The 24,333-nt window shown below is 43.8% G+C and overlaps 1 protein-coding gene across 1 annotated transcript in view; it reads left to right on the forward strand.

The window, feature by feature from the left end:
• Window positions 1-2,094: 2,094 nt before the first annotated feature.
• FNDC7 (fibronectin type III domain containing 7) overlaps window positions 2,095-24,333 on the forward strand; it is a gene marked incomplete at both ends in the record, with an annotated part of 47,717 nt that continues 25,478 nt past the window's right edge. Inside the window, 6 exons of the mRNA XM_080691484.1 lie at window positions 2,095-2,157; window positions 2,664-2,682; window positions 9,868-10,122; window positions 12,161-12,421; window positions 15,950-16,207; window positions 21,683-21,937. Of these exons, the coding sequence (XP_080547610.1) occupies window positions 2,095-2,157; window positions 2,664-2,682; window positions 9,868-10,122; window positions 12,161-12,421; window positions 15,950-16,207; window positions 21,683-21,937 (1,111 nt within the window). The remainder of the gene's footprint in view (window positions 2,158-2,663; window positions 2,683-9,867; window positions 10,123-12,160; window positions 12,422-15,949; window positions 16,208-21,682; window positions 21,938-24,333) is intronic.

The following is a 24,333-nucleotide window of genomic DNA, read 5'->3' on the forward strand; positions in this document are numbered from 1 at the left end:
TGAAACAAGGTTTTGCTATGTTAAGGGGCCATGGAATCAAATTTGTAATCCTCTTATCTCAGTGTCCCATGTATTGGGATTACAGGTGTGTGCCACTGGGTCTGGTTTAAAGTTTTTATTTAGCTGGGCATGGTGGCGCATGCTTGTAATCCCAGTATTTGGGAGGCTGAGACCAGAGGATTGTGGTTCGCAGACAGCCTCAGCTACTTGAGAGGCCCTCTGCAACTCAGTGAGACCTGGTTTCAAAATAAAGAATAAAAAATAGGGCAGGAGCCGGGCGTGGTGGTGCACACTTATAATCCCATCGCTTGTGAGGTGGAGACAGACAAGAGGATCGTGATGGTTCGAAGCCAGTCGCGCTGGCTTAAGAGACCCTGTTTCCAAATTTAAAAAAAAAAAAAAAAAAAAAAAATATATATATATATATATATATATATATATATATATATATATATATATGTCTATCTGTCTGTCTGGGAGTATAACCCGGAAGTAGAAGGGTTTCCAGGAACCCCAGTACCACCAAAAAATAAAAATAAAAAATAGGGAAGTGGGTGTAGCTCGGAGGTCGAATGCCCCTGGGTTCCATTCCCAGACCCACACACAAAAAATAAAATAAATAAAATTTTTATTTAGAAGTTGGGTGTGGTGGCGCACGCTTGTAATGCCAGCATTTGGGAGTCTGAGACAGGAGGAATTGGCTACTTAGTGAGGCCCTCTGCAATTCAGTGAGACCTTGCTTCAAAATAAAGAATAAAGCCAGGCGTGGTGGCACATGCTTGTAATCCCAGCATTCGGGAGGTGAGACCAGAGGATCGCAGTTCACAGATAACCTCAGGTACTTAGCGAGGCCCTTTGCAACTTAGTGACACCCTGTTTCAAAAAATAAAATAAAATAAAATAAAAAGACTAAAATTAGAACTGGGTTGTAGTTCGGAGGTAGAATGTCCCTGGGTTCCATCCCTGGGACCACAAATAATTAATTAATTAAAAATAGGGCTGGGGTGTAGCTCGGACTCAAAGGTAGAAAATACTCCCTGGGTTCCATCCCCAGTACCAAAAAAAAAAAAAAAAAAGTTTAGAAAAAAATAAAATGGAGCTGGGCATGGTGGCACAGGCTTGTAATCCCAGGATTTGGGAGGCTGAGACTAGAGGATTGCAGTTCGTGGACAGCCGCAGCTATTTAGTGAGGCCCTCTGTTTCAAAATAAAGAATAATAAAAACAACATAGCTCAGAGGTTGAATACCCCTGGGTTCCATCCCCAGAGCCGCAAAAAATAAAAATAAAATAAAATAAAATGGGCTCGGTGGTACATACCTGTAATCCCAGTACTTGGGGTGATCCTTCTGAGACAGAGGATCACAGGTTTTTTGCAAGCCTCAGCAACTTAGTAAATCCCTCTGCAAATTAGTGAGACTCTGTTTAAAAATAAAAAATAAATCCGGGTGTGGTGGCGCACACTTGTAATCCCAGCATTCGGGAGGCTGAGACGGGAGGATCACGGTTCACGTACAGCCTCAGCTACTTAGTGAGGCCCTCTGCAACTCAGTGAGACCCTGTTTCAAAATAAAGAATATAAAATAGGGCAGGGAGTGTAGCTCGGAGGTAGAATGCCCCCGGTTCCATTCCCAGACACACACACACACACACACACACACACACACACACCAAAAAAAAAAAAAAATTAAAATAAAATAAAATAATCAATTAATTACTTAATTTAAAATAAAAGGCTGGGGGTACAGCTCAGAGGTAGAATCCTCCTGGGTTCAGTCACCACTACAAAAAAATAATAATAATAATAATAAGGGAAGAACACGCTACATATTACCTTGAAACCAAAGTTACAGTAGCTTTTCTGGCCCGCTTGGTGTGGATTTTTCCAAGTTTCTTTTGTGCAGTCTGCAATACCTGTCCCCGCCGGCATCCAAGTGCCCCTGGTTACAGGTAAGCTCCACACTCAGGGGGAGAGGCGGCCTTCCGGGTCTGCTCCAGGATCACAGCCCTCGTCACCCCAGCAGCCAGCTGCCCTCCTGGGGGGCAAAGAGGACCGTCTCTGTGTTTCGTGTCATGCAAGTGCTCTGCTCAACAGGATGGCTGGTGGATCAGACAGACCTTTGTCTTTGATTGGATTTAGTCTCATCTGTCTTAAAATGGTGAGTTCACCTTTCCAACTACCAGCAGCTATGTTTTTTTTGGGGGGAGGGGGGCGGAGATACACTCATTATCTTTCTCTTTTTTTGAGGGACGGGGGTAGGAGAGCTAGAAAGGGAAATACTTTACGGATCAAGCTGATGTTGTGTTTGTATGTTTGAAATTTAATGTGATTTTTCGAGAAAGAAAACAGCATTATCATTATATTGTAAGAACAAAGATATTTGAAAAAAATATGCCAGTGATCTCTGACTTAGTCCAATAGGCAGATTCAAAAGGAAAAATGAAATAGTAATGTGATCTGCCTCCAGCCTTGAAATTCTGCTCAGAATTGCTTTGGGGTAGACTCGAATGCCAGGGAAAGATTTGTGTAGATGAATACTAGAGTGGAATGAAAGATTGCTCACATTATGTGAACAATGGGATTATTACTGCTTTGACTGGTGTTTTACATCGCTCCAAATTATGTTTTCTTTATGGTTCTAATTTTCTAAACTTTTCCTTTCAGGTTGTTTCAACTAAAACAGGTAAAATTTTCTGACATGCAAACCTCCTTCTTCCTATTTAATTTTTATTTGTCATTATTGATTCATCGCTCCCTCGAACTATAAAGTCTATTCTAGGAAAAAAGATCAACATTTTTTTGAGCATTCCCACTGGGTGCTAACCACTGTATCAGGTGCCGGGAAGATGATAACTGGTAAGAGAAAGTACTGTAAAGTGTACAGGTGTGCAGCAGTGCATTTTCTCAGATACAGTTGGGCATGAGAAAAATATTACAGTGACCATCATTCTAGCCAAAGAAATAAAATCTTAGTTATAATACGGAGAGTCTAAGCTGGGTGTGGTGGCACACACCTGTAATCCTAGTACTGGGAGGCTGAGACAGGAGGATAGCAGATTCTAGGCCAGTTTCAGCAACTTAGCTGAATATTTATTAAAAAATAAAAAATATAAGCCGGGCGTGGTGGCACACACTTGTAATCCCAGTGCTTGGGAGGCTGAGACAGGAGGATGGCACAGGTTCAAAGCCAGCCTCAGCTACTTACTGAGGCGCTCAGTAACTTAGTGAGACTCTGTTTCCAAATAAAATATAAAATAGGTCTGGGAGTATAGCCCGGAGGTAGAAAGCCCCTGGTTTCCACCCCCAGTACCACCAAAAATAAAGAAGTAAACAAACAAACAAACAAATAAATAAATAAATAATAAAATAGGGTTGGGAGTGTGGCTCAGAGGTACAGTGCTCCTGGGTTCAAACCCCAGTGCAAAACAGAACAAAACAAACAAACAAACAAAAAATAGTGAGCTTCTAGTTCCTGTAACTTTCCTTCTGGGAAATTAAAATAGAAATTAGAAATGTTATAGTTGGTTGAATTTTTAAGATTTTGATTAGTCAAAAGGAATTTCTCCTCCTCCTCCTCCTCCTCCTCCTCTTCTTCTTGTTTATCTTTTTGGTACTGAGGATTGAACCCAGGGGCAGTCTATCTCTACCAGCTCATTCTACCATGCCCAGCTGAGAACTTTATAGTTCTAAAATTGCATATTTAAAATATAAACTATGCTAGGCATGGCACCGCGTACCTGTGATCCCAGTACTTGGGAAGCAGGGACAAGAAGATTGCAGGTTCAAGGGAGCCTCAGCAATTTAGCAAGACCCTCGGCAACTTAGTGAGACCCTGTTTCAAATCCAAAAATAAAATAGGGTGTGGGTGTAACTTGGAGATAGAATGTCCCTGGGTTCAATCCCCAATACCACAAAAACAAAACCAAAAATACTGGCTTTGGTTAACAAAATCTAGCTTTGCTATCTCCAACAAGATTCCAGCATACCAAAGACGCACTAATCCCTCAGAATTTAGTTCCCACAGGATCCACCCTTCTCCAGAGAAACAGGTTCATACGGACAAACTGCTGCCACTTGGTTCACCCCAGCCTTCCAGTAGATGAGATTTTTTTTTTTTTTTTTTTTTTTTTTTTGGTGTTCTATAGTGGGCTTCAGCCTGGGTGTATGTATTTTGATCTTCTCTGGGCTCCAGCACTGGCTGTTATGTGTGACTAGCTTCTGGGGCCTCTGGGCTAATTTAAATCTCTGAGTTGGTAGAATGCACAGATGCTAAGAATCAAAGGGTTTAATTTCTGACTAATCACAGTGTTTGAATGCACATCTAGGGAATGCAGTTTTCTCTTTCATCAGTCCAGTAAGTAGGCTAAACATAGAAAAGAAAGTGAGGAACTGCTGCTGCCTTATAGAGCCTGACACTTGCCACCCCAGCTTCTCAGCATGCTCTCCCCCTCCCCTCCCCTCCCCCTCCCCTCCCTCTTCTTCCCTTGCTCCTGTCTCTGAAAGTGGAAGTCCCAATACTTGGGAGGCTGAGACAGAAGGATCGCAAGAATGGAACTTCCATAATTTCCATCAGCCTTCCGCAGTCTTTAATAAAGAATTGGCCAGGCGTGGTGGCGCACGCTTGTAATCCCAGCATTCAGGAGGCTGAAACTGGAGGATCACGGTTCCCGGACAGCCTCAGTTATTTAGTGAGGCGCTCCGCAACTCAGTGAGACCCTTTTTCAAAATAAAGAATAAGCCGGGCGTGGTGGCGCACTGCATGCTTGTAATCCCCGCGCTTGGGAGGCAGAGACAGGAGGATCGCACAGGCTCGAAGCCAGCTGCGCGAGCTGGTTTAGGAGACCCTGTTTCCAAATAAAAAATGTAAAAATAGGTCTGGGAGTTTAGTCCGGAAGTAGAAGGGCTTTCAGGAACCCCAGTACCACCAAAAAAAAAAAAAAAAAAAAAAAGAATAAAAAGTAGGGCAGGGACTGTAGCTCACAAATGCTCCTGGGTTCCATCCCCACTCCCACAGGAAAAAAAAAAAAAGATTAGAATAATATGAATTTTTCCCCAATCACATGTAGAGTACTCTGTGCAAGGCAACTTCAAGACTAGCCCTGCACTGAGATGAAGCTGGGGTGCAGCGCGGTGACCTAGAATGTGTGAGGCCCTGAATTCAGTCCTCAGCACTGCAGAAAAAAAAAAAGAAAGAAAGAAAAAGAAGAAAGAAAGAAAACAAAAAAGGCTAGCTCCATACAACTAAAATGTCACCTAAGAAATACTTGTAAATAGCCGTGGGCGGTGGCGCAAGTTTGTAATCCCAGTACTGGGGAGGCTGAGACAGGAAGATTCAGGTTTGCGGACAGCTTCAGCTACTTAGTGAGGCCCTCTGCAACTTAGTGAGTCCCTGTTTCAAAATAAAGAATACAAAATAGGGCAGGGGGTATAGCTCAGAGGTCGAATGCTCCTGGGTTCCATCCCCAGAGCCACACACACACACACACATACACACACACACGAATAAAAAGTAATCATACTGGGGGTGTAGCTCAAAGGTAGAATGCCCCTGGGTTCAATTCCCAGCACCACAAAAAAAGAAAGAAAGAAAGAAAAAAGAAATAGCTGTAAACTTGGAGTAGTGGTGTACGCCTCTAATTGCTGACACTGAAGAATCAGAAGTTTGAGGCCAGCTTCAGTAACTTAGCAAGTCCTTGTTTCAAAATTTAAGAAAGCTGAGCGTGGTAGCACACGCTTGTAATACAACATTTGGGAGGCTGAGACAGGAGGACAGAGGTTTGAGGCCAGCCTCAGTTGCTTAGTGAGGCCTTTTACAACTCAGTGAGACCCCGTTTCAAAATAAAGAATAAAAAATAAGGCTAGGGGTGTAGCTCGGAGGTAGAATGACCCTGGGTTCCATCCCTGGTACCGCAAAAATTAAAATAAATATAAATAAATAAATAGGGCTGGGGGCAGAGCTCAGAGGTAAAAGGCCCCTGGATTCAATTGCCAATACCAAAAATAAAGGGAGGAGGACGTCGCTCCGTGGCAGAGCACTTGCCTAGCATGTGCAAGGCTCTGCATTCAGTCCCTAGTACTGACCCCCCAAAAATGCCTCTTTTAGCTTAATTCAGTAGGGCAGTTCTGTACAGTCCTCAGGCCCCATGACAGGTCACTGGGAAGATAGCTCGTTAACAGGTAGCCTTTTTTGATCCATTCTATGGATATTATGTGTCTGGCTTCCCATGGCTACAGCTCCTTCGAGACTGATGTTTCTCAGCAAATGGGTCCATTACGAGGGGCAGGACTGCCTACCAACAAGAGATAAGATAAACTGTGGGGACAGAGGACACAGGATTGAGAGACACAAGGAAATTAAAAGAAAGGCACAGACCAAAGGAAAAAGACTAGGAGAGCAGAAGAGAGACGTGTGTGTAGGAAGAGTGCAAGTGGGAACCGTTCTGTGGCTTTCTATTTTGCAGAAGCAAGAGAGACACAGGCCCTTCCTGCAGAATCAACTTCCATTGGTAAGTGGCAGTGAGGCCCACATCTTCCCCGGCATATTCAACTGCCGTGATTTTTCTTTTCAATAGCTAAAGAGACAGCCCTGGGTGATGTTCCAGGAATGCCCGGCCAGTGCACAGTGGAGACTTTGTTCATTTCCACAACATGGTTATTTCTGAGATGCTGCCAAAGTCAGCTCTCTGGGCTTTTGATACAAAAAGAGAAGGTTGTCTGTGCTGTGCATTTGGGATTTGGCTGGAAGGAAGGGGGGAGAGTTGATCCTGGCCAATCACTTGTCCGCACTGGCTTTCTTTCTCCTTGCTTTATAGTTTTCTTGTTTGTTTTTGCTTTTTGTTTTAGGTTTTGGTGGTACTAAGGATTGAGCCAAGGGGCACTCTACCTCTGAGCTACACCCCCGCCCCCATTCTTTTTATTTGTTTGATTTTTTTGAAGCGGGCTCGCTAGATTATTGAGGCTGGTCTCGAACCTGTGATCCTCTTATCTTAGCCACTCAAGTACTGGAATTACAGCTGTGTGCCACCATGTCTAGCTGGCCTTAGTTTTGTATTTGGTTCATCATTATCTTGGCCAGCAAATGGAGTACATTAAACATAAAAAGCCAAGTGCCAGCTTCAAATATAAAACCCAGCTATGCTCATCTGACCTCTTCTGCCCCTTGGACCTACTACATCCAGGACATCTATTTATTTATTTATTTATTTATTTATTTATTTATTATTTATTTATTTATTTTGGTGGCACTGGGGTTCCTGGAAGCCCTTCTACTGCCGGGCTATACTCTAAGACTATATATATATATATATATATATATATATATATATATATATATATATTTATTTTTTATTTTTATTTTTTTTCTTAATTTGGAAACAGGGTCTCTTAAACCAGCAAGGCTGGCTTCGAACCAGCGCGATCCTCCTGTCTCCGCCTCCCAAGTGCGGGGATTACAAGCGTGCACCACCAGGTCCGGCTTTTATTTTTTGGTGGTACTGGGGGTGGAACCCAGAGGCTTTCTACCTCTGGGCTATACTCCCAGACTTTTTGTATATTTTATTTGGAAACAGAGTCTCACTAAGTTGTTGAGAGCCTCACTAAGTAGCTGACGCTGGCTTCAAACCCGTGCGATCCACCTGTCTCAGCCTCCGAAGCGCGGGGATTACAAGCGTGCGCCACCACGCCCAGCTTACATCCAGGACATTTTTGTGTCTATGGATTTTGGTAATGTGGTAAATATGATTGTCATTCTACATCCCTTACCTCAGTCCCAAAGTACAGGGATGCCTTGTATAAGCTCATGACATAAGCATTCACATCTCTGTGGCAAACCATGGCCAGGCCCCAAGAGGAGGGAATCTCAGCCAGTGTCTCAGAGTGTGTGTGTATGTGTGTGTGTGTGTGTGTGTGTGTGTGTGTGTGTGTGTGCGTGCGCGCGCGTGTGTGTTACTTAGGATTAAAGGCAGGGGTGCTCCCTGACATATACCCCCAGCCTTACTTCATTTTATTATTATTTGGAGGGGGATACTGAACCCAGGGGCTTTTCACCTCAGAGCTATATCTCCAGCCCTTTTGTTTATTTATTTATTTTGTGGTACTGGGAATGGGACCCAGGAGCATTCTACCTCTGGGCTACTCCCCCAACCCATTTTTTTTTTTATTCTTTATTTAGAAACAAGGTCTCACTAAATTGCAGAGGTTCTCACTCCGATGATGAGGCTGGCATTGAACCTGTGATCCTCCTGTCTTCATCTCCCAACTACTGAGATTACAAGTGTGTGCCACCACACAGAGTTCAGGGTCTCATTCTTAAACTGAGACAAGATGTTTTGATAGAGAAAAGGAGAGTGAAGTTTATTTTTATTTTATGGAGAAGAATCTGAAAATTGTTACACCCTGACATTAAGAGCATACTATACCAATAAAAAGTTTTTTTAAAAAGAGCATGCTAAAGCCGGGCATGGTGGCACACGCTTGTAATCCCCGCACTTGGGAGGCTGAGACAGGAGGATCGCGCAGGTTTGAAGCCAGCCTCAGCTTCTTAGTGAGGCTCTCAGCAACTTAGTGAGACCCTGTTTCCAAATAAAATATAAAATGGGTCTGGGAGTATAGCCCAGAGGTAGAAAGCCTCTGTGTTCCACCCCCAGTACCACCAAAAAAAAAAAAAAAACATGCTATAGAGTAATTATAACAAAGAACTCATTTCTCACTCCTTGCTCTATCAGATTGTCATTTGGGAAATGGACAAAGTGCAGGAGAGAGTGGCCACAGCTGCCTGGGGGGGCGGGGATGGAGGTGGTTCAGACGGAAGCAGTGTATCCAGTTAAGGGACAGGGAGGGATACCAATTTCAAAGCAACCTGGGAAATTCAGAGTGCTGAACTAGAGTAGAATCTTTTGGAATAAATCCCCTCTAGTATTTGTGTGTGTGTGTGTGGTACTGGGGATGGAACCCAGGGGCATTCTACCTCGGAGCTTCAGAGCTTCACCTCCAGCCCTATTTTTATTCTTTATTTTGAAACAGGATCTCACTGAGTTGCAAAGCCTCCCAAATGCTGGGATTACAAGCGTGTGCCACCACGCCTGGCTCACTTCCCACTTTTATAGAGCTCATTTGAAATGACAAAAAGTAGCCCGGGCGTGGTGGTGAGGTTTAATCCCAGTACTTGTGAGGCTGAGACAGGAGGATCACACAGGTTCGAAGCCAGCCTCAGCTGCTTAGTGAGGCTCTCAGCAACTTAGTGAGACCCTGTTTCCAAATAAAGTATAAAATAGGTCTAGGAGTGTAGCCCGGAGGTAGAAAAGCCTCTGGGTTCCAAAAGTACTACAAAACATAAAAAAATAATAAAATAAAATGACAAAAAGCAGCCAAAATGTTAGGACATACTGAAATCCCAGGACTTGGGAGGCTGAGACAGGAGGATCCCAGTTTGGGGACAGCCTCAGCTACTTAGTGAGGCCCTTTGCAAGTCAGTGAGACCCTGTCTCAAAATAAAGAATAAAAAATAGGGCTGGGCATATAGCTCAGAGGTAGAATACCCCTGAGGTCCATCCCCAAGACCACAAAAATAAAAATGAAAATAAAAATAAATAAATAAATAAATAAATAAATAAATAAAATAAGGCTATGATTTTATCTCAGAGAAAGAACGTGCCTCAGTTTAATCCTTGCACACACACAGTAGCTTGGTGTGGTGGCATATGCTTGTGATCCTAGTGCTTGGGAGGCTGAGACAAAGAGGATCGCAGGTTTGAAGACAGCTGATGTTTACAGGATGGCACGAGAACAATTTAGTTTGAAGAGGAGAATGATGAAATAAGGAATCGTTCTAGTTATCCCGGCTAATGCGCAACTTCAAAATCTCTTTCAGCTCCCGAAGTACCAACTATTGATCAGGCATATTCAAAACTCAGCAACAGCATCACTGTAGAGTGGGCGACGGTGCCAGGGGCCACCAGTTACCTGCTCACGGCCGAAGACAGGGACACGGTCATAGAAACCATGGTGGCCAATTCCCCAGGCACCGTGACAGGCCTGAAGGCTGCGACCTTGTACCAAATCACCCTCAGAGCCATCAGTGCTGCAGGGAGAAGCCAGGCATCACCTCCAAAGCAGGCAAAGACAGGTAGCTGGACGCTCATGCTCTGTGATTTGGGCAAGTTCTAATGAAACTGCAAATGGGTAATGCAATTCGGTGTCATGTGAGTGGGACAATTCATGGCTCATAAGGGAAAATCACCACGTGGTGTGTGTGTGTGTGTGTGTGTGTGTGTGTGTGTGTGTGTTACTGAGGATGGAACCCAGGGGCATTCTACCTCTGAGCAACACTCCCAGCCCTATTCTATTCTTTTATTTCAAAACAGGGCCTCACTAAGTTTCTGAGGCTGGCCGTGAATCTGTGATCTTCCTATCTTAGCCTCCCAAGTACTGGGATTACAGCTGTGCACCACCATGATCGGCACCAAATACCAAATATATATATATATATATATATATATATATATATATATATATATATGTATATATATATATATTTTGGCAACAGATATCTATGGAGGAGACAGCATTTAAATGCATGATGCTTTTCTTTGAAAATAAAACCCATTCTGGAGGGTGTGTGTGTGTGTGTGTGTGTGTGTGTGTGTGTGTGTGTGTTACTGGGGCATTATAAGCTCTGAGCTACGCCCCCCAGACCTTTTTTTTATTCTTTATTTTGAGAAAGAGTCTTGCTAAATTGCTGAGGCTATCTTTGACCCTGTGATCTTTTTATCTCAGCCTCCCAAATACTGGAATTACATGCATGCACTACCATGCCTGGCTTTTTAGGCATTTTTAAAAGCATCCCTGTTTTTATATTTCTTTTTTATTTTTATTTTTTTTTTTTGTGGGTTTGGGGGTGGAACCCAGAGGCATTCAACCTCTGAGCTACACCCCCTGCCCTGTTTTTTATTTTTATATTTTTGAAACAGGGTCTCACTGAGTGGCAGAGGGCCTAAGTAGCTGAGGCTGTCCACAAACCACAATCCTCCGGTCTCAGCCTCCTGAATGCTGGGATTACAAGCATGTGCCACCATGCCCAGCTCAAATGAGATTTTTCTACACTTGGACTACATGACACATATGTTAATAAATAAAAACCATTTAGAGTTTGTCATCGGCATTACTTAAATTGATTTTGCAAAGTTGTACCTGAACCTAGATATATTTTTGAAAATTTAGATATACATTAATATAGTAAAACCAAACTGGGTTTGGTGGTGCATGTCGGTAATCCCAGTACTTGGGAGGCTGAGACAAGAAGATCAAAGGTTTGAGGCCAGCCTCAGCAACTTAGCCAGACCCACAGCAACTCAGTGAGATCCTGTTTCAAAATAAAAACTAAATAGCCGGGCCTGGTGGCGCACGCTTGTAATCCCTGTGCTTGGGAGGCAGAGACAGGAGGATCGCGCAGGTTCGAAGCCAGCCGCGCTGACTTAAGAGACCCTGTTTCCAAATAAAAATATAAAATAAGCCTGGAAGTGTAGCCTGGAGGTAGAAGGGTTTCCAGGAACCCCAGTTACCACCAAAAAAAAAAAAAACCCACTAAATAAAGGGCTAGGGGTGTATCTCAGAGGTAGAATGCCCCTGGCTTTAAGCCCTAGTACCCTCCCCGCAAAAAGTAGTAAAACCATTATTTTCTCCACTGATTTACATTATGCTTACAGAAATATTTTATCTAATTTCTGACCAACTTCCAGTTGACAGTAGTGCCTAATATTCAGAAGTTTCCCATTTCTTTGCCACATCATCTATGATGAATACATACTTGATTAGTAATTATTCAGTGGAACGCTACCATGAATAGCTTCACAAAGCATACAAAGCAAATGTGTCGCTTTGAACCTCCCTATGATGTATAGTTACAATGAACCAATAAAAGCATAAAAATATTTTACAAAGCAAATAACTTATTTGAAGTGCTGGGGATTGAACTCAGGGCCTTGTGCATGCTAAGCAAGCGCCATACCACTGAATTACTTCCAACAAATGATTATCGTATAATCAACCTCAATTTACTTATTCCTAAATAATCGGAATGACCTTCTGTTGGACCTCTGTAACACAAATATGTTGGGTTTTTTTTGTTTGTTTGTTGTGTGGTTGTTTTTTTTTTTTCTTTTTAGTGTTGGCTGCACCAATTCTAGAAGTAAGCTCTCCAAGCCCAGACTCTATCCTTGTGCGGTGGGAGGCTGTAGACTTGGCAATTGGATTCTCTGTGTCCATTATGCAAGCCAATGGCTTGGGTAGAATTTGGAAGGAGAACACTACAAATACCTCCTTGACCTTCAGCAATTTAGACGCTGGGACGCTCTACACAATAAAGGCCTACGCCTGGAACGCCAACGGCATCCCTGGGGATGACTCCACCTGCAATCAGAGAACAAGTAAGGACTTCACAGCACAGCCTCCTGCGGTCTCGTTTTTGATTAAGGATGGGGGCTGTGCGTTGCAGCCATCAACAGCAACCGACGCTCACTGATAAGCACAGAGCAGCTGGCAGCAGCTGCTTAAATTTATTATGAAGTTATTTATAGTGCCTTGACTATTCCTCCTTGGCAGTGCAAATGCTTACTGCATGCATAAGGAATGCTGCGGAGAATCCACGGATTGGAGCCCAGCCCGTTCTGAAATCCACCGCGGTGGCATTCGGTGTCACACAGGAGGGACACAGTTAGGTTACCAATCACCTCTAGTCCCTTCCTGGGTTCAGACCAATAATCTAAACAAAAAGAATTGGGCTGGACGGGAATTCATTTATCCAACATTCATTTATCCAGTGAGTGTGTGCCAACTGAGAGGAGGCAATGTTCCAGAGATACCGCAGGCTGCGAGGCTGTGTTCCTGCGGTCCTGGTGTGTGTCATCCTGGGACGGAAATCAGTGTTCCGCACGCATTGCCCTGAGGCCGCCCGGGGCTCCCCACCAGTTCTCCTCCAGTCGCAGGCTGAGCAGGTGCACTGCAGGGTGTGTCCACCATCCTCACCGGGGGCGGCCTGACCAAGAGACCCTACCACACAGTGACTGGGAGTCCAGTCCAGTGTGAGCTGCTGGAGTGAGCCAAGAGAATGAGAGATGAGAGGTGGTGTGAGGGAGGAGAGAGAGAGAGAGAGAGAGAGAGAGAGAGAGAGAGTGTTTTGAGTAAGTCTTCCACTGCCAATGTGACCTAAATAGATGTTGAACTCCATTAGCGTTAGCACTCCCTATGTAGGTGAACCAGATTCGCCTACATATATATATATTCAGCTTTACAGAGCATTGCACACCTGTAATCCCAGTGACAAAGGCGCCTGAGGCAGGAGGACTGCAAGTTCAGGGCCAGGTTGGGCAGCTTAGTGAGACCCTATCTCAAAATAAAAATAAAAAAGGAACTGGGTGTGGTGGTGCACACCTGTAAATCTAGTACTTGCGAGGCTGAGACAGGAGGAGCGCAGGTTCAAGGACAGCCTCATAACTATTTAGTGAGGCCTTCAGCAACTTAGCAAGACCCTGTTTCAAAACGAAAAATAAAAAGGGCTGGGGATATAGCTCAGCAGTAGAATGCCCTGGAGTTCCATCCCCAGTGCCAAAAATAAAGAAGGGGTATACTTACTTCATTAATGATAGAAAAAATATTTGCCCTATCATGTAATAACATGATACTTTTTTTTTAATACTCTCTTATCTTTGTGGTACTGGGGATTAAACCCAGAGCCTCATGGTATCTAAGCATGTGAGCTACCCCCTTTACATTTCTCATCTTGTTCTACTCGGTTTTTTTTTTTTTTTTTTTTTTTTTGTGGTACTGAGGGTGGAACCCAGAGGCTTTCTACATCTGGGCTATACTTTCAGACCTATTTTTTATACTCTATTTGGAAACAGGGTCTCACTAAGTTGCTGAGAGCCTCACTAAGTAGCAAGTAGCTGAGGCTGGCTTCGAACCTGTGCGATCCTCCTGTCTCAGCCTCCCAAACTCGGGGATTACAAGCGTGCGCCACCACGCCTGGCTTGTTATGCTCTTTAATCACTTAGGTCTCTGTTGTTGTTTGTTTTGAGGACTGAAGATTGAACCCAGAGTCTCATTTGTGCCAGGCAAGCGCTCTACCACTGAGCTGTACCCCCAGCCCTTTTTATTTTTAGACAGGGTCTCACTAAATGGCCAAGGCTGACCTCTAACTTGTGATCTTCCTGCCTTGGCCTCCTAAGTAGCTGGGATTGCAGACCTGGACCATCACACTCAGCTACTTGTTAAATTGTCTATTCATTCATACATACTCTGTGTGTGTGTGTGTGTGTGTGTGTGTGTGTGTGTGTGTGTGTGTGTGGTACTGGGATTCCTGGAAGACCTTCTACCTCCGGGCTCCACTCCCAAACCTTTTTTTTTTTTTTTTTTAATACTTTTTGTTTGGAAACAGGGTCTCTTAAGCCAGTGCTACTGGCTTCGAACCTGTGCGATCCTCCTGTCTCCGCCTCCTAAGTGCAGGGATTACAAGTGTGCGCCGCCATGCCCGGCCATACTTTTTTTTTTTTTTTTTTTTTTTTTGGTGGTACTGGGGTTCCTGGAAGCCCTTCTTCCTCTGGGCTACACCCCCAGACCTATTTTATATTTTTGAAACAGGGTCTCTTACGCCAGCGCGGCTGGCTTCGAACCTGCGTGATCCTCCTGTCTCCGCCTCCCAAGCGCGGGGATTACAAGCGTGCGCCACCACGCCCGGCAGCATACTTTTTTTTTTAAATCACCTATATAGCTGGGCTTGGTGGCGCACGCTTTAATCCCCGTGCTTGGGAGGCAGAGACAGGAGGATTGCGCAGGTTCGAAGCCAGCCTCAGCTACTTAGTGAGGCTCTCAGCAACTTAGTGAGACCCTGTTTCCATATAAAATAGAAAACAGGTCTGGGAGTATAGCCCAGAGGTAGAAAGCCCCTGGGTTCCACCCTCTGTGCCACCAAAATAAATAAATAAATAAAAATAAAATAAAATAAAATAAAATAAAAATAGGTCTGGAGTGTATCCCGGAGGTAGAAGGGCTTCCAGGAACCCCAGTACCCCCCCCCACACACACACACACACAAATCACCTATATATAAGCCGGGCGTGGTGGTGCACGCTTGTAATCCCTGTGCTTGGGAGGCTGAGACAGGAGGATTGCACGGGTTCAAAGCCAGCCTCAGCTACTTAGTGAGGCTTTCAGCAACTTAGTGAGACCCTGTTTCAAAATAAAATATAAAAAAGGTCTGGGAGTATAGCCCAGAGGTAGAAAGCCCCTGGGTTCCACCCCCTGTGCCACCAAAAAATAAAAATAAAAATAAAATAAAATAAAAATAGGTCTGGAGTGTATCCCGGAGGTAGAAGGGCTTCCAGGAACCCCAGTACCCCCCCCCCACACACACACACAAATCACCTATATATAAGCCGGGTGTGGTTGCGCATGCTTGTAATCCCTGTGCTTGGGAGGCTGAGACAGGAGGAGCGCACGGGTTCGAAGCCAGCCTCAGCTACTTAGTGAGGCTCTCAGCAACTTAGTGAGACCCTGTTTCAAAATAAAATATAAAAAAGGTCTGGGAGTATAGCCTGGAGGTAGAAAGCCTCTGGGTTCCACTCCCAGTGCCACCAATAAATAAATAAATAAATAAATAAATATTATATTATAATAAATAAATATTATGACAAGCTTATTTTTTCCATTTTATAAAAAAAAAAAAACAAGCAGATCCAATTATATAGCCAAGGTCCATAGATAGTTATTAGTTTGTACAGGTTAACAGCAGATAGGTTACCAGTTTACAGGTACCCTGAGTCCCTATTTTATGCCTTGAATACTTGTATTTATTCAACTATTGGGGTACTTACCCTCTGAGCTCCTCAACATTGTTGGGCTAAATCTTGCATGGGTTCCTGAGGCTACTATAAAATCTTAATTGTTCCTCAAAAATGTAGGTCCTCGTGCCCCCGCCAACATTCAAGTCTCTTTTGACGGCGGCACCCTGAAGGCGTCGGTTTCCTGGACCCCGACAGAAGGAGCGTCCAGCTACACGGTGATGGCTGTGAGCGGCTCTTCAGAGCGGAGCTGTAACACGTCGTCCAGCTCCTGCAGCATCTCTTCCCTCAGCTGCGGCGCTGAGTACCTGGTTTCCGTTTTAGCCAGGAACGACGCTGGATCTAGCGAGTCCTCTTCAGCAGCAACCCTGAAGACTGGTATGCCGGCGAGGGCGAGAAGCCCGCGGGCTGGCTAGGCAGTGGGCTCGCCTGTAATCCCGGTGCTTGGGAGGCTGAGACAAGAGGAGGGTCATGGCTAGCTTCAGCAATTTAGTGAGGCCCTCTGCAACTTAGACGCAGTTTCAAACTAAAAATGGGGCTGGAGGTTACTGCAGGGAAAAAGAAAGAGAGAGGAGAGAGAGAGAGAGAGAGAGAGAGAGAGAGAGAGAGAGAGAGAGAGAGAGAGAGAGAGAGAGAGAGAAATCCTAATGTTCCAGAGCACTCTGGAAGCATGGTCTAAGTGAAAGCATTGAGTTGCACATGCTGATGAGTTTGAGTAATACAGATAGAGAAGCCAGATTCTGTGCATTGAAAAAAACATTTCTTTGAATATTTGGAAGCCTGGCTTTTATTTCAGATTTCTCATTAGTTTTTTATTTTTAAATTATTTTATTTATTTATTTATTTGGTGGTACTGGGGGTGGAACACAGGGGCTTTCTACCTCCGGGCTATACTCCCAGACCTATTTTATACTTTATTTGGAAACAGGGTCTCACTAAGTTGCTGAGAGCCTCAGTAAGTAGCTGAGGCTGGCTTTGAACCTGTGTGATCCTCCTGCCTCAGCCTCTCAAGTGCGAGGATTACAAGCGTGCGTCATCACGCCCGGCTATTTTATTTTATTTTTTGAGATAAGGTCTTGCTATGTTGCCTAGACTAGCCTTGAATTTCTGGGCTCAGATAATCCTCCTGCCTCAGCCTCCCAAGTAGTTAGAACTAAAGATATACACTACTATGCCTGCCTGCCTGCCTTCTTTCCTTCCTTCCTTCCTTCTTTTTATACTGGGAATTTAACCCAGGAGCATTCTACATCTGAGCCACAACTCCAGGCTTATTATTATTATTTTTATTTTGAAATAAGGTCTTGCTAGGTTGCTACAAGTCTAAGTTACTGAGGCTGGCTTTGAACCTGTGATCCTCTGTCTTATCTCCCAAGTACTGGGATTACAAACTTGTGTCTGTACACGTTGCATTTTTTTAAGTTAGAAAAATTCTAAGATCCAGCTGGAGTTATATACAGTTCAAAATGAATTATAGATAACACTTTTTTTTTTCTGGACAGGGGGATGGAACCCAGGGGCATTCTACACCGAGTTATACCCCCAGCCCTATTTTTTATTCTTTATTTTGAAACAGAGTCTCACTGAGTTGCAAAGGGCCTCACTGAGTAGCTGAATCTGGCTGCAAACCCAGATCCTCTTGTCTCAGCCGCTCAAATGCTGGAATTACAAGTGTGCGCCACCACACCCAGCTGACAACTCTTTTTGACATCAGGTTTCATGACCAAGACTTGGTGAGAAATGTTTATTAAGACAGATATAGGAAGTTGGGCATGATGGCAACCTAGTGAAGCCCTGTTTCCAAACAAATATGGTGTGTGTGTGTGTGTGTGTGTGTGTGTTACTGGAGATTGAACCCAGGGGCATTCTACCTCGGAGCTATACCACCAGCCCTATTTTATTTTTATTTTGAAACAGGGTCTCACTAGTTTGCTGAAAGTCTCACAACGTGCTGAGGCTGTTTCCTTATCTGCAATCCTCCTGTTTCAGCCTCCCAAGTACTAGGATTATAGGTATGTGACACCACGCCCAGCCAAAAAATATATATATTTTTTGTGGTACTAGGGGTGGAACCCAGGGGTTTTCTACCTCTGGGCTATACTCCCAGACCTATTTTATATTTTATATTTTATTTGGAAACAGGGTCTCACTAAGTTGCTGAGAGCCTCACTAAGTAGCTGAGGCTGGCTTCAAACTTGTGTGATCCTCCTGTCTCAGCTTCCCAAGCGCTGGGATCACAAGCGTGCGCCACCACACCCGGCTCAAAAAATAATTTTCAAAAGGGTTGGGGGTATAGTTAGGAGGTAAAAATATCCCTGGGTTCAATTCCTAGTTCCCCCATCCCAGCTTCACACACACACAAAAGATAGAAATAGGATATTTCTAGTTCAGAATGTGTTTAGGTATTTTCCTGTGTGTGGTGTACTGGGCATGGAACCCAGGGGTCTTCTGTCTCTGGGCTATACCCGCAGACCTATTTTATTTTTTAGTTTGAAACAGGATCTCACTAAGTTGCAGAAGCCTTCTCTAAGTTGCCGAGGCTGGCTTCAAACCTGCGATGCTTCTGTCTCAGCCTCCCAAGTACTGGGATTACAAGCATGCGCCACCACGCCTGACCAAACTTGGTGATTTGGGTTCTCATTCGACAATCACATTAGCAGTGGTTAGGAGAGAAGAGATGAGGGACACTTTTGGAAGCACAGCCATTCCCAGTCATTTAATGTAAGAGAGCAGCAGCCCTTGTTTTTCAATCTTGGATGCACATTAAAAGCATCTGGGGAGCTTTTATAAAATTGCCATACCCAGGTTCCACTGGAAGCCAATTAAAATGGAGTTGCTGGAAATAGTGTCTGGATATGAATAGTCTGTTAAAGCCCCCCAGTTGATTCTTTTTATATTATTATTATTATTATTATTATTATTATTATTATTATTTGCAGTACTGGGGATAGAACCCAGGGGCATTGTACCTCCTAGCTACACCCCCAGTCCTATTTTTTAGTCTTTTTATTTTGTTTAATTAATTAATTTATTTATTTTTGCAGTACTGGGAATGGAACCCAGGGGCTTTCTACTTCCAAACTACACCCCAGCCCTATTTTTTATTCTTTATTTTGAAACAGGGTCATACTGAGTTACAGAGGGCCTCACTAAGTAGCTGAGGCTGTCCTCGAACCATGATGCTCCTGTCTGAGCCTCCTGAATGCTGGGATTGCAAGTGTGCACCACCACAGTGGGATTTATTTATTTATTTATTTATTTATTTATTTATTTATTTGCAGTCTGGGGATGGGACCCAGGAGCATTCTACCTCTGAGCTACACCCCCTGCCCTATTTTTTTTTATTCTTTATTTTGAAACAGGGTCTCACTAAGTTGTAGAGAGACTCACTAAGTAGCTGAGGCTGTCCGTGAATAGTGATCCTCCGGTCTGCCTTCCAAATGCTGGGATATCAAGCATCTGTCACCACGCTTATTTATTTGCTTGTTTGGTTATTTATTTATTTATTTGCCACCACTGGCTTCTCCAGTTGATTGTGTTTAAATACCAGTTGTCCGGTTTAAATACCACTGAAATAGTCCCACGCACTGATTTGTTGGCTCTAGTTTGGGTATAACACGGTCATGATCATGGGACCGACCTGGATTTACAAAAGAAAAACTATGTTTAGAAAGTACTGTGGTTTCCTGGGGCCCAGAAATGTAGAATATATTTTGGGAATATTTCTGTTAGAGATGACTAAAAGTTTGGACGCCAGCCGGGAATGGTGCCGTGGTGCTCACCTATAATCCTGGTACTTGGGAGGCTGAGACAAGAGGATCCAAGATTCATGGTCAGCCTCGGCAGTTTAGTGAGACTCAGCAACCTAGTGAGATCCTGTTTCAAAACAAAAATAAATAAATAAATAAAAATAAAAAGGGTGTGTGGGGGGTACAGCTTGGAGGTAAAATGCCCCTGGGTTCAATCCCCAGTACCACATTTGCGTAAGTAAGTAAGTAAAGAATAAAAAATAAAAGCTAGCTGGGGCGTGGTGGCACATGCCTGTAAAATCCCAGTACTTGGGAGGCAGAGACAGGAGGATTGCAGGTTTGAGGACAACCTCAGCAAACTTAGACTCTCAGCAACCTAGCAAGACACTGTTTCAAAACAAAAAATAAGCCGGGCGTGGTGGCGCACGCTTGTAATCCCAGCATTTGGGAGGCTGAGACAGGAGGATCCAGGTTGGCAGACAGCTTCAGCTACTTGGTGAGGCCCTCTGCAACTTAGTGAGACCCTGTTTCAAAAGTAAAGAATCAAAATAGGGCTGGGGTATAGCTTGGAAGTAGATTGCCCATCACCAATACTGCAAAATATAAAAATAAAAATAAATAAAAATAAAAAGGGCTGGGGGTGTAGCTTGGAGGTAGAAGGTTCTTGGGATTAATCCCTAGTAACACTAACACACACACACACACACACACACACACACACACACACACACACTCACCACACACACAAAGATGAAGGGAATTGTTATTGGAAGAGTTAGAGAAAAATGTTAGCATTTGAAAGCACAAGGAAGTCGAACAAGGTGGTGCACATCTGTAATTCCAGTTTTTGGGTGGCTCAGACAGAAAGATCAGAGGTTCGACACTAGCCTCAGCTATTTAGCAAGACCCTGTTTTCAAAATAAAAAATAAAAAGGGCTGGGATGTAGCTCAGAGGTAGAAAGCCCCCAGGTTTAACCCCAGTACCAATAAATAAATAAATAAATAAATAAATAACAATGTGCCGGGCGTAGTGGCGCACGCTTGTAATACCAGCATTCGGAAGGTTGAGACCAGAGGATCGCGGTTTGCGGACAGCCTCAGCTTCTTAGTGAGGTCCTCTGCAACTTAGTGAGAACCTGTTTCAAAATAAAGAATAAAAAATAGGCCAGGGATGTAGCTCGGAGGTTGAATGCCCCGGGTTCCATCCCCAGACAAGAAAGAAAGAAGGAAGGAAGGAAGGAAGGAAGGAAAGAAAGAAAGAAAGAAAGAAAGAAAGAAAGAAAGAAAGAGGGAGGGAGGAAGGGAGGAAGGAAGGAAGGAAGGGTGAAACTTCCTGTATCTAAAAACAACTAGCAAACTCCTATGACCCTTTATTTCAAACAGCATTTCATATAGAGCTGGGCGTGGTGGCGCATGCTTGTAATCCCCATGCTTGGGAGGCTGAGACAGGAGGATCACACAGGTTCGAAGCCAGCCTCAGCTACTTAGTGAGGCTCTCAGCAACTTAGTGAGACCCTGTTTCCAAAAAATAAAAAATAAAAAAGGTCTGGGAGCATAGCCCAGAGGTAGAAAGCCTCTGGGTTCCACCCCTAGTACCACCAAACAGCATTTCATATAATGAGATAATTTTTTTTTTTTTTTGGCAGGTCTGGGAATGGAACCCAGGGCCATTCAACCGCCGGGCTATACCCCCTGCCCTATTTTTATTCTTTCTATTTTGAAACCAGATCTCATTGAGTTGCAGAGGGCCTCATTAAGTAGCTGAGGCTGTTCTCGAACCACGATCCTCTTGTCTCAGCCTCCCGATAGCTGGGATTACAAACGTGTGCCACCATGCCCCGCAGAGAATTTCAATAGGTTATTGGAGTTTGTTGTAGCATAGACTTTGGTTCTACTAAAAAAAAAAATCTCATATTTCTGGTACAACATTTGGCATATTGTGAACAAATTCAATCTGTGACAAGCTTAGAGTTGATGATTTGGGTTATCTTGGAATCTTAGATAAATGTAAAGAAAAAATAGGGCAGGGGCATAGCTTGGAGAAAGAAAATGTAAAGAAAATCTCCTGCAATAGTTTTATAACTGCCTTTTATTGATTGTGTCCTAGTTGCTTGTGCACCTGGAAGAGTGACGATCCAAGAAGACTCCCCTGGCCACCTGTCTGTGGCTTGGTCCAACGTAGATCTGGGTGACTACTACGTGGCTTTTGTGAAGAGTGACGATGGCTTGGAAGTACACTGCAACACATCCCTCACCCAGTGCAATTTCTTATCTGAGTGTGGCTTCACGTACTTTATCAGTGTTTTTGCCTACAACAGGGCAGGGCAGAGTCCTCTGGGTGATGTATTCAATTATACCACAGGTAAGTCGCATTGGGTGCGTGTAAGGGGAGCTCTGAGTTCTCAGCAGTAGGAGGACCACCTGTGCTGTTTACTGACTCATCACCTGGGAGTCATTCTAGGGCCAAGAACACAGAATAAGTAAGTCTCTCATCTGTTCTTTCCAGACTAGGAAAATTTGATTTTGTGGATCCACACTTGACAATAAGGAAAGGTTCCGGGGATGAAAATAGAGAAAAGAGTAGAGTTGTTTGATCCCGCTCTGGAAAACTGAAGTTTCCACACAGATCTGTGTTTAGGTCTAGATCCTGAAGAGGATGCAGTCCCTCCGTTTCAGGAGTTCCGTGTCTCCCTGGAAACACAGAAGCAGTGGCAATGGCCACAGTGTCCATGGTGTGGAGGGCTGTGGAGTCGATCCCCTGGGTTTAAGTCCTGTTGACCACTAATGGCATTTGTAAAACAGGGACAATGACGTCCACCTTGCTACTGCCTTAGCGTCTTCCACTGCAAGATAGGAGAAATCATAATAACACAGTTGCGAAGGGGTCTTTGTATGTGATAAAGCAGAATGCAAATATTTTATTAGCATCATTGCTTCCGTGGCTATTATTCTTCTCCATTAGATCAGAGTCTTGTCTCAGGAAGGGATTGCATCTTATCTTTGCCATTAGTGCTTATCATAGTGTGATCAGTGTAGAAAGATGCTTTTTAAAAAAATTTGTTATTGAACATAAATGGTATACATTTAACCTATACTTGATGCCCGCTCCCCCCTCCTGCCCTGTTTTCCCTTCCCCCCTCCCAACAATGATTGTCCCGGGTAACCATTCCATATTCATAATTTTACACATATTCGGATGTGGACCCTCGTTAATCAAGTTCAGTTTTCCTCCTCCTCTATCCTTCCATTCAAGCTTTGCTGGTATTTCCCCTCCATTACCTGGAGTCCCACTGGTATCCTCTAGGTTCCCTAGTTTGGGCATATTAGAGGAAACATATGTACCTTCTCCTTCTGTGCTTGGCTGATCTCACTTAACATAATGTTCTCCAGGACTTTCCATCTTCTTGCAAATGGCATGATTTTGTTCTTCTTTATGGCTGAGTAGAATTCCATTGTGTGTATTTCCCAGAGTTTTAAAATCCATTCATCTGTTGATGGAGACCTGGGTTGGTTCCATATTCTGGCTATTACGAATTGTGCTGCTATGAACATAGGTATGCATATGTTGCTATAGTTCTCTGAATTCAACCCTTTTGGAAAGATACCCAGGAATGGTATAGCTGGATCGTATGGTGGATCTATTCCTAGCTTTCTTAGGAATCTCCACACAGATCTCCATAGTGGCTGAACTAGTTTGCACTCCCACCAACAGTGTAAAAGAGTTCCTCTTTCCCCACATCCTCACCAGCATTTGTTGTTATTTGATTTCTTTATGCTTGCCACTCTGACTGGGGTTAGATGGAATCTCAGTGTAGTTTTGATTTGCATCTCCCTGATGGCTAATGATGTAGAACATCTTTTCATGTATCTATTGGCCCTTTGTAAGAAAGATGCTTTTTTGTGTGTGGTACTGGGAATAGAACCTAGGGGCATTCTACCTTTGAGCTATATCCCCAGCCTTATTTATTTATTTATCTATTTATGGTACTGGGGGTTACAACTAGGGGAATTCTACCCCTGAGCTATACCTGCAGCCCTTTAATTTTTTATTATTTTGGAACAGGGTCTCACTAAGTTATGGAAGACCTTCCTAAATTGCTAAGGCTGGCCTTGAATCTGTGATCCTCCTGTCTCAGCCTTCCCTCTCAAGTACTGGGATTACATACCCAGCCAACATGCTCTACTTTTGAAGACTGAATTGAGTGACTTGGAATTCATATTTACAAATAATATAGAGAATTTACTAGCTGGATTATAATAAATTTTACCAGGTCAAGGAATTTAAATAATTCTTGTTTTGGAATCTGGAGTAAGAAGCTATCAATAAGGTCTCCAGAACACTGGAGGGCCTTCCTGAGGATATGGCCTTAAACTGGAGTTGAAGAATTGATGGAGTGTTGCTGGCGTGATGGGAAGTCATCTCAGTACTTGGGAGGCTGAGACAGGAGGATTGCAAGTTTAAGGCCAGTCTTAGTTTAATGAGACCCTCAGCAACTTAGTTGAAACCCTGTTTCAAAATTTAAAAAAAAGGTGAGCAGGCATGGTGGTGCTGGCTTGTAATCCCAGTACTTGGGAGACTGAGACAGAAGGATCGCAAGTTCACAGCCAGCCTCAGCTACTTAGTAAGGTCTTCTGCAACTTAGTGAGACCCTGTTTCAAAATAAAGAATAAAAAATAGAGCCGGGGGTGTAGCTTGGAGGTAGAATGCCTCTGGGTTCAGCCCCTAGTAACACACACACACACACACACACACACACA

This window comes from Muscardinus avellanarius (genome assembly GCF_963383645.1).
Source record: "Muscardinus avellanarius genome assembly, chromosome: 3".
Taxonomy (NCBI): domain Eukaryota; kingdom Metazoa; phylum Chordata; class Mammalia; order Rodentia; family Gliridae; genus Muscardinus; species Muscardinus avellanarius.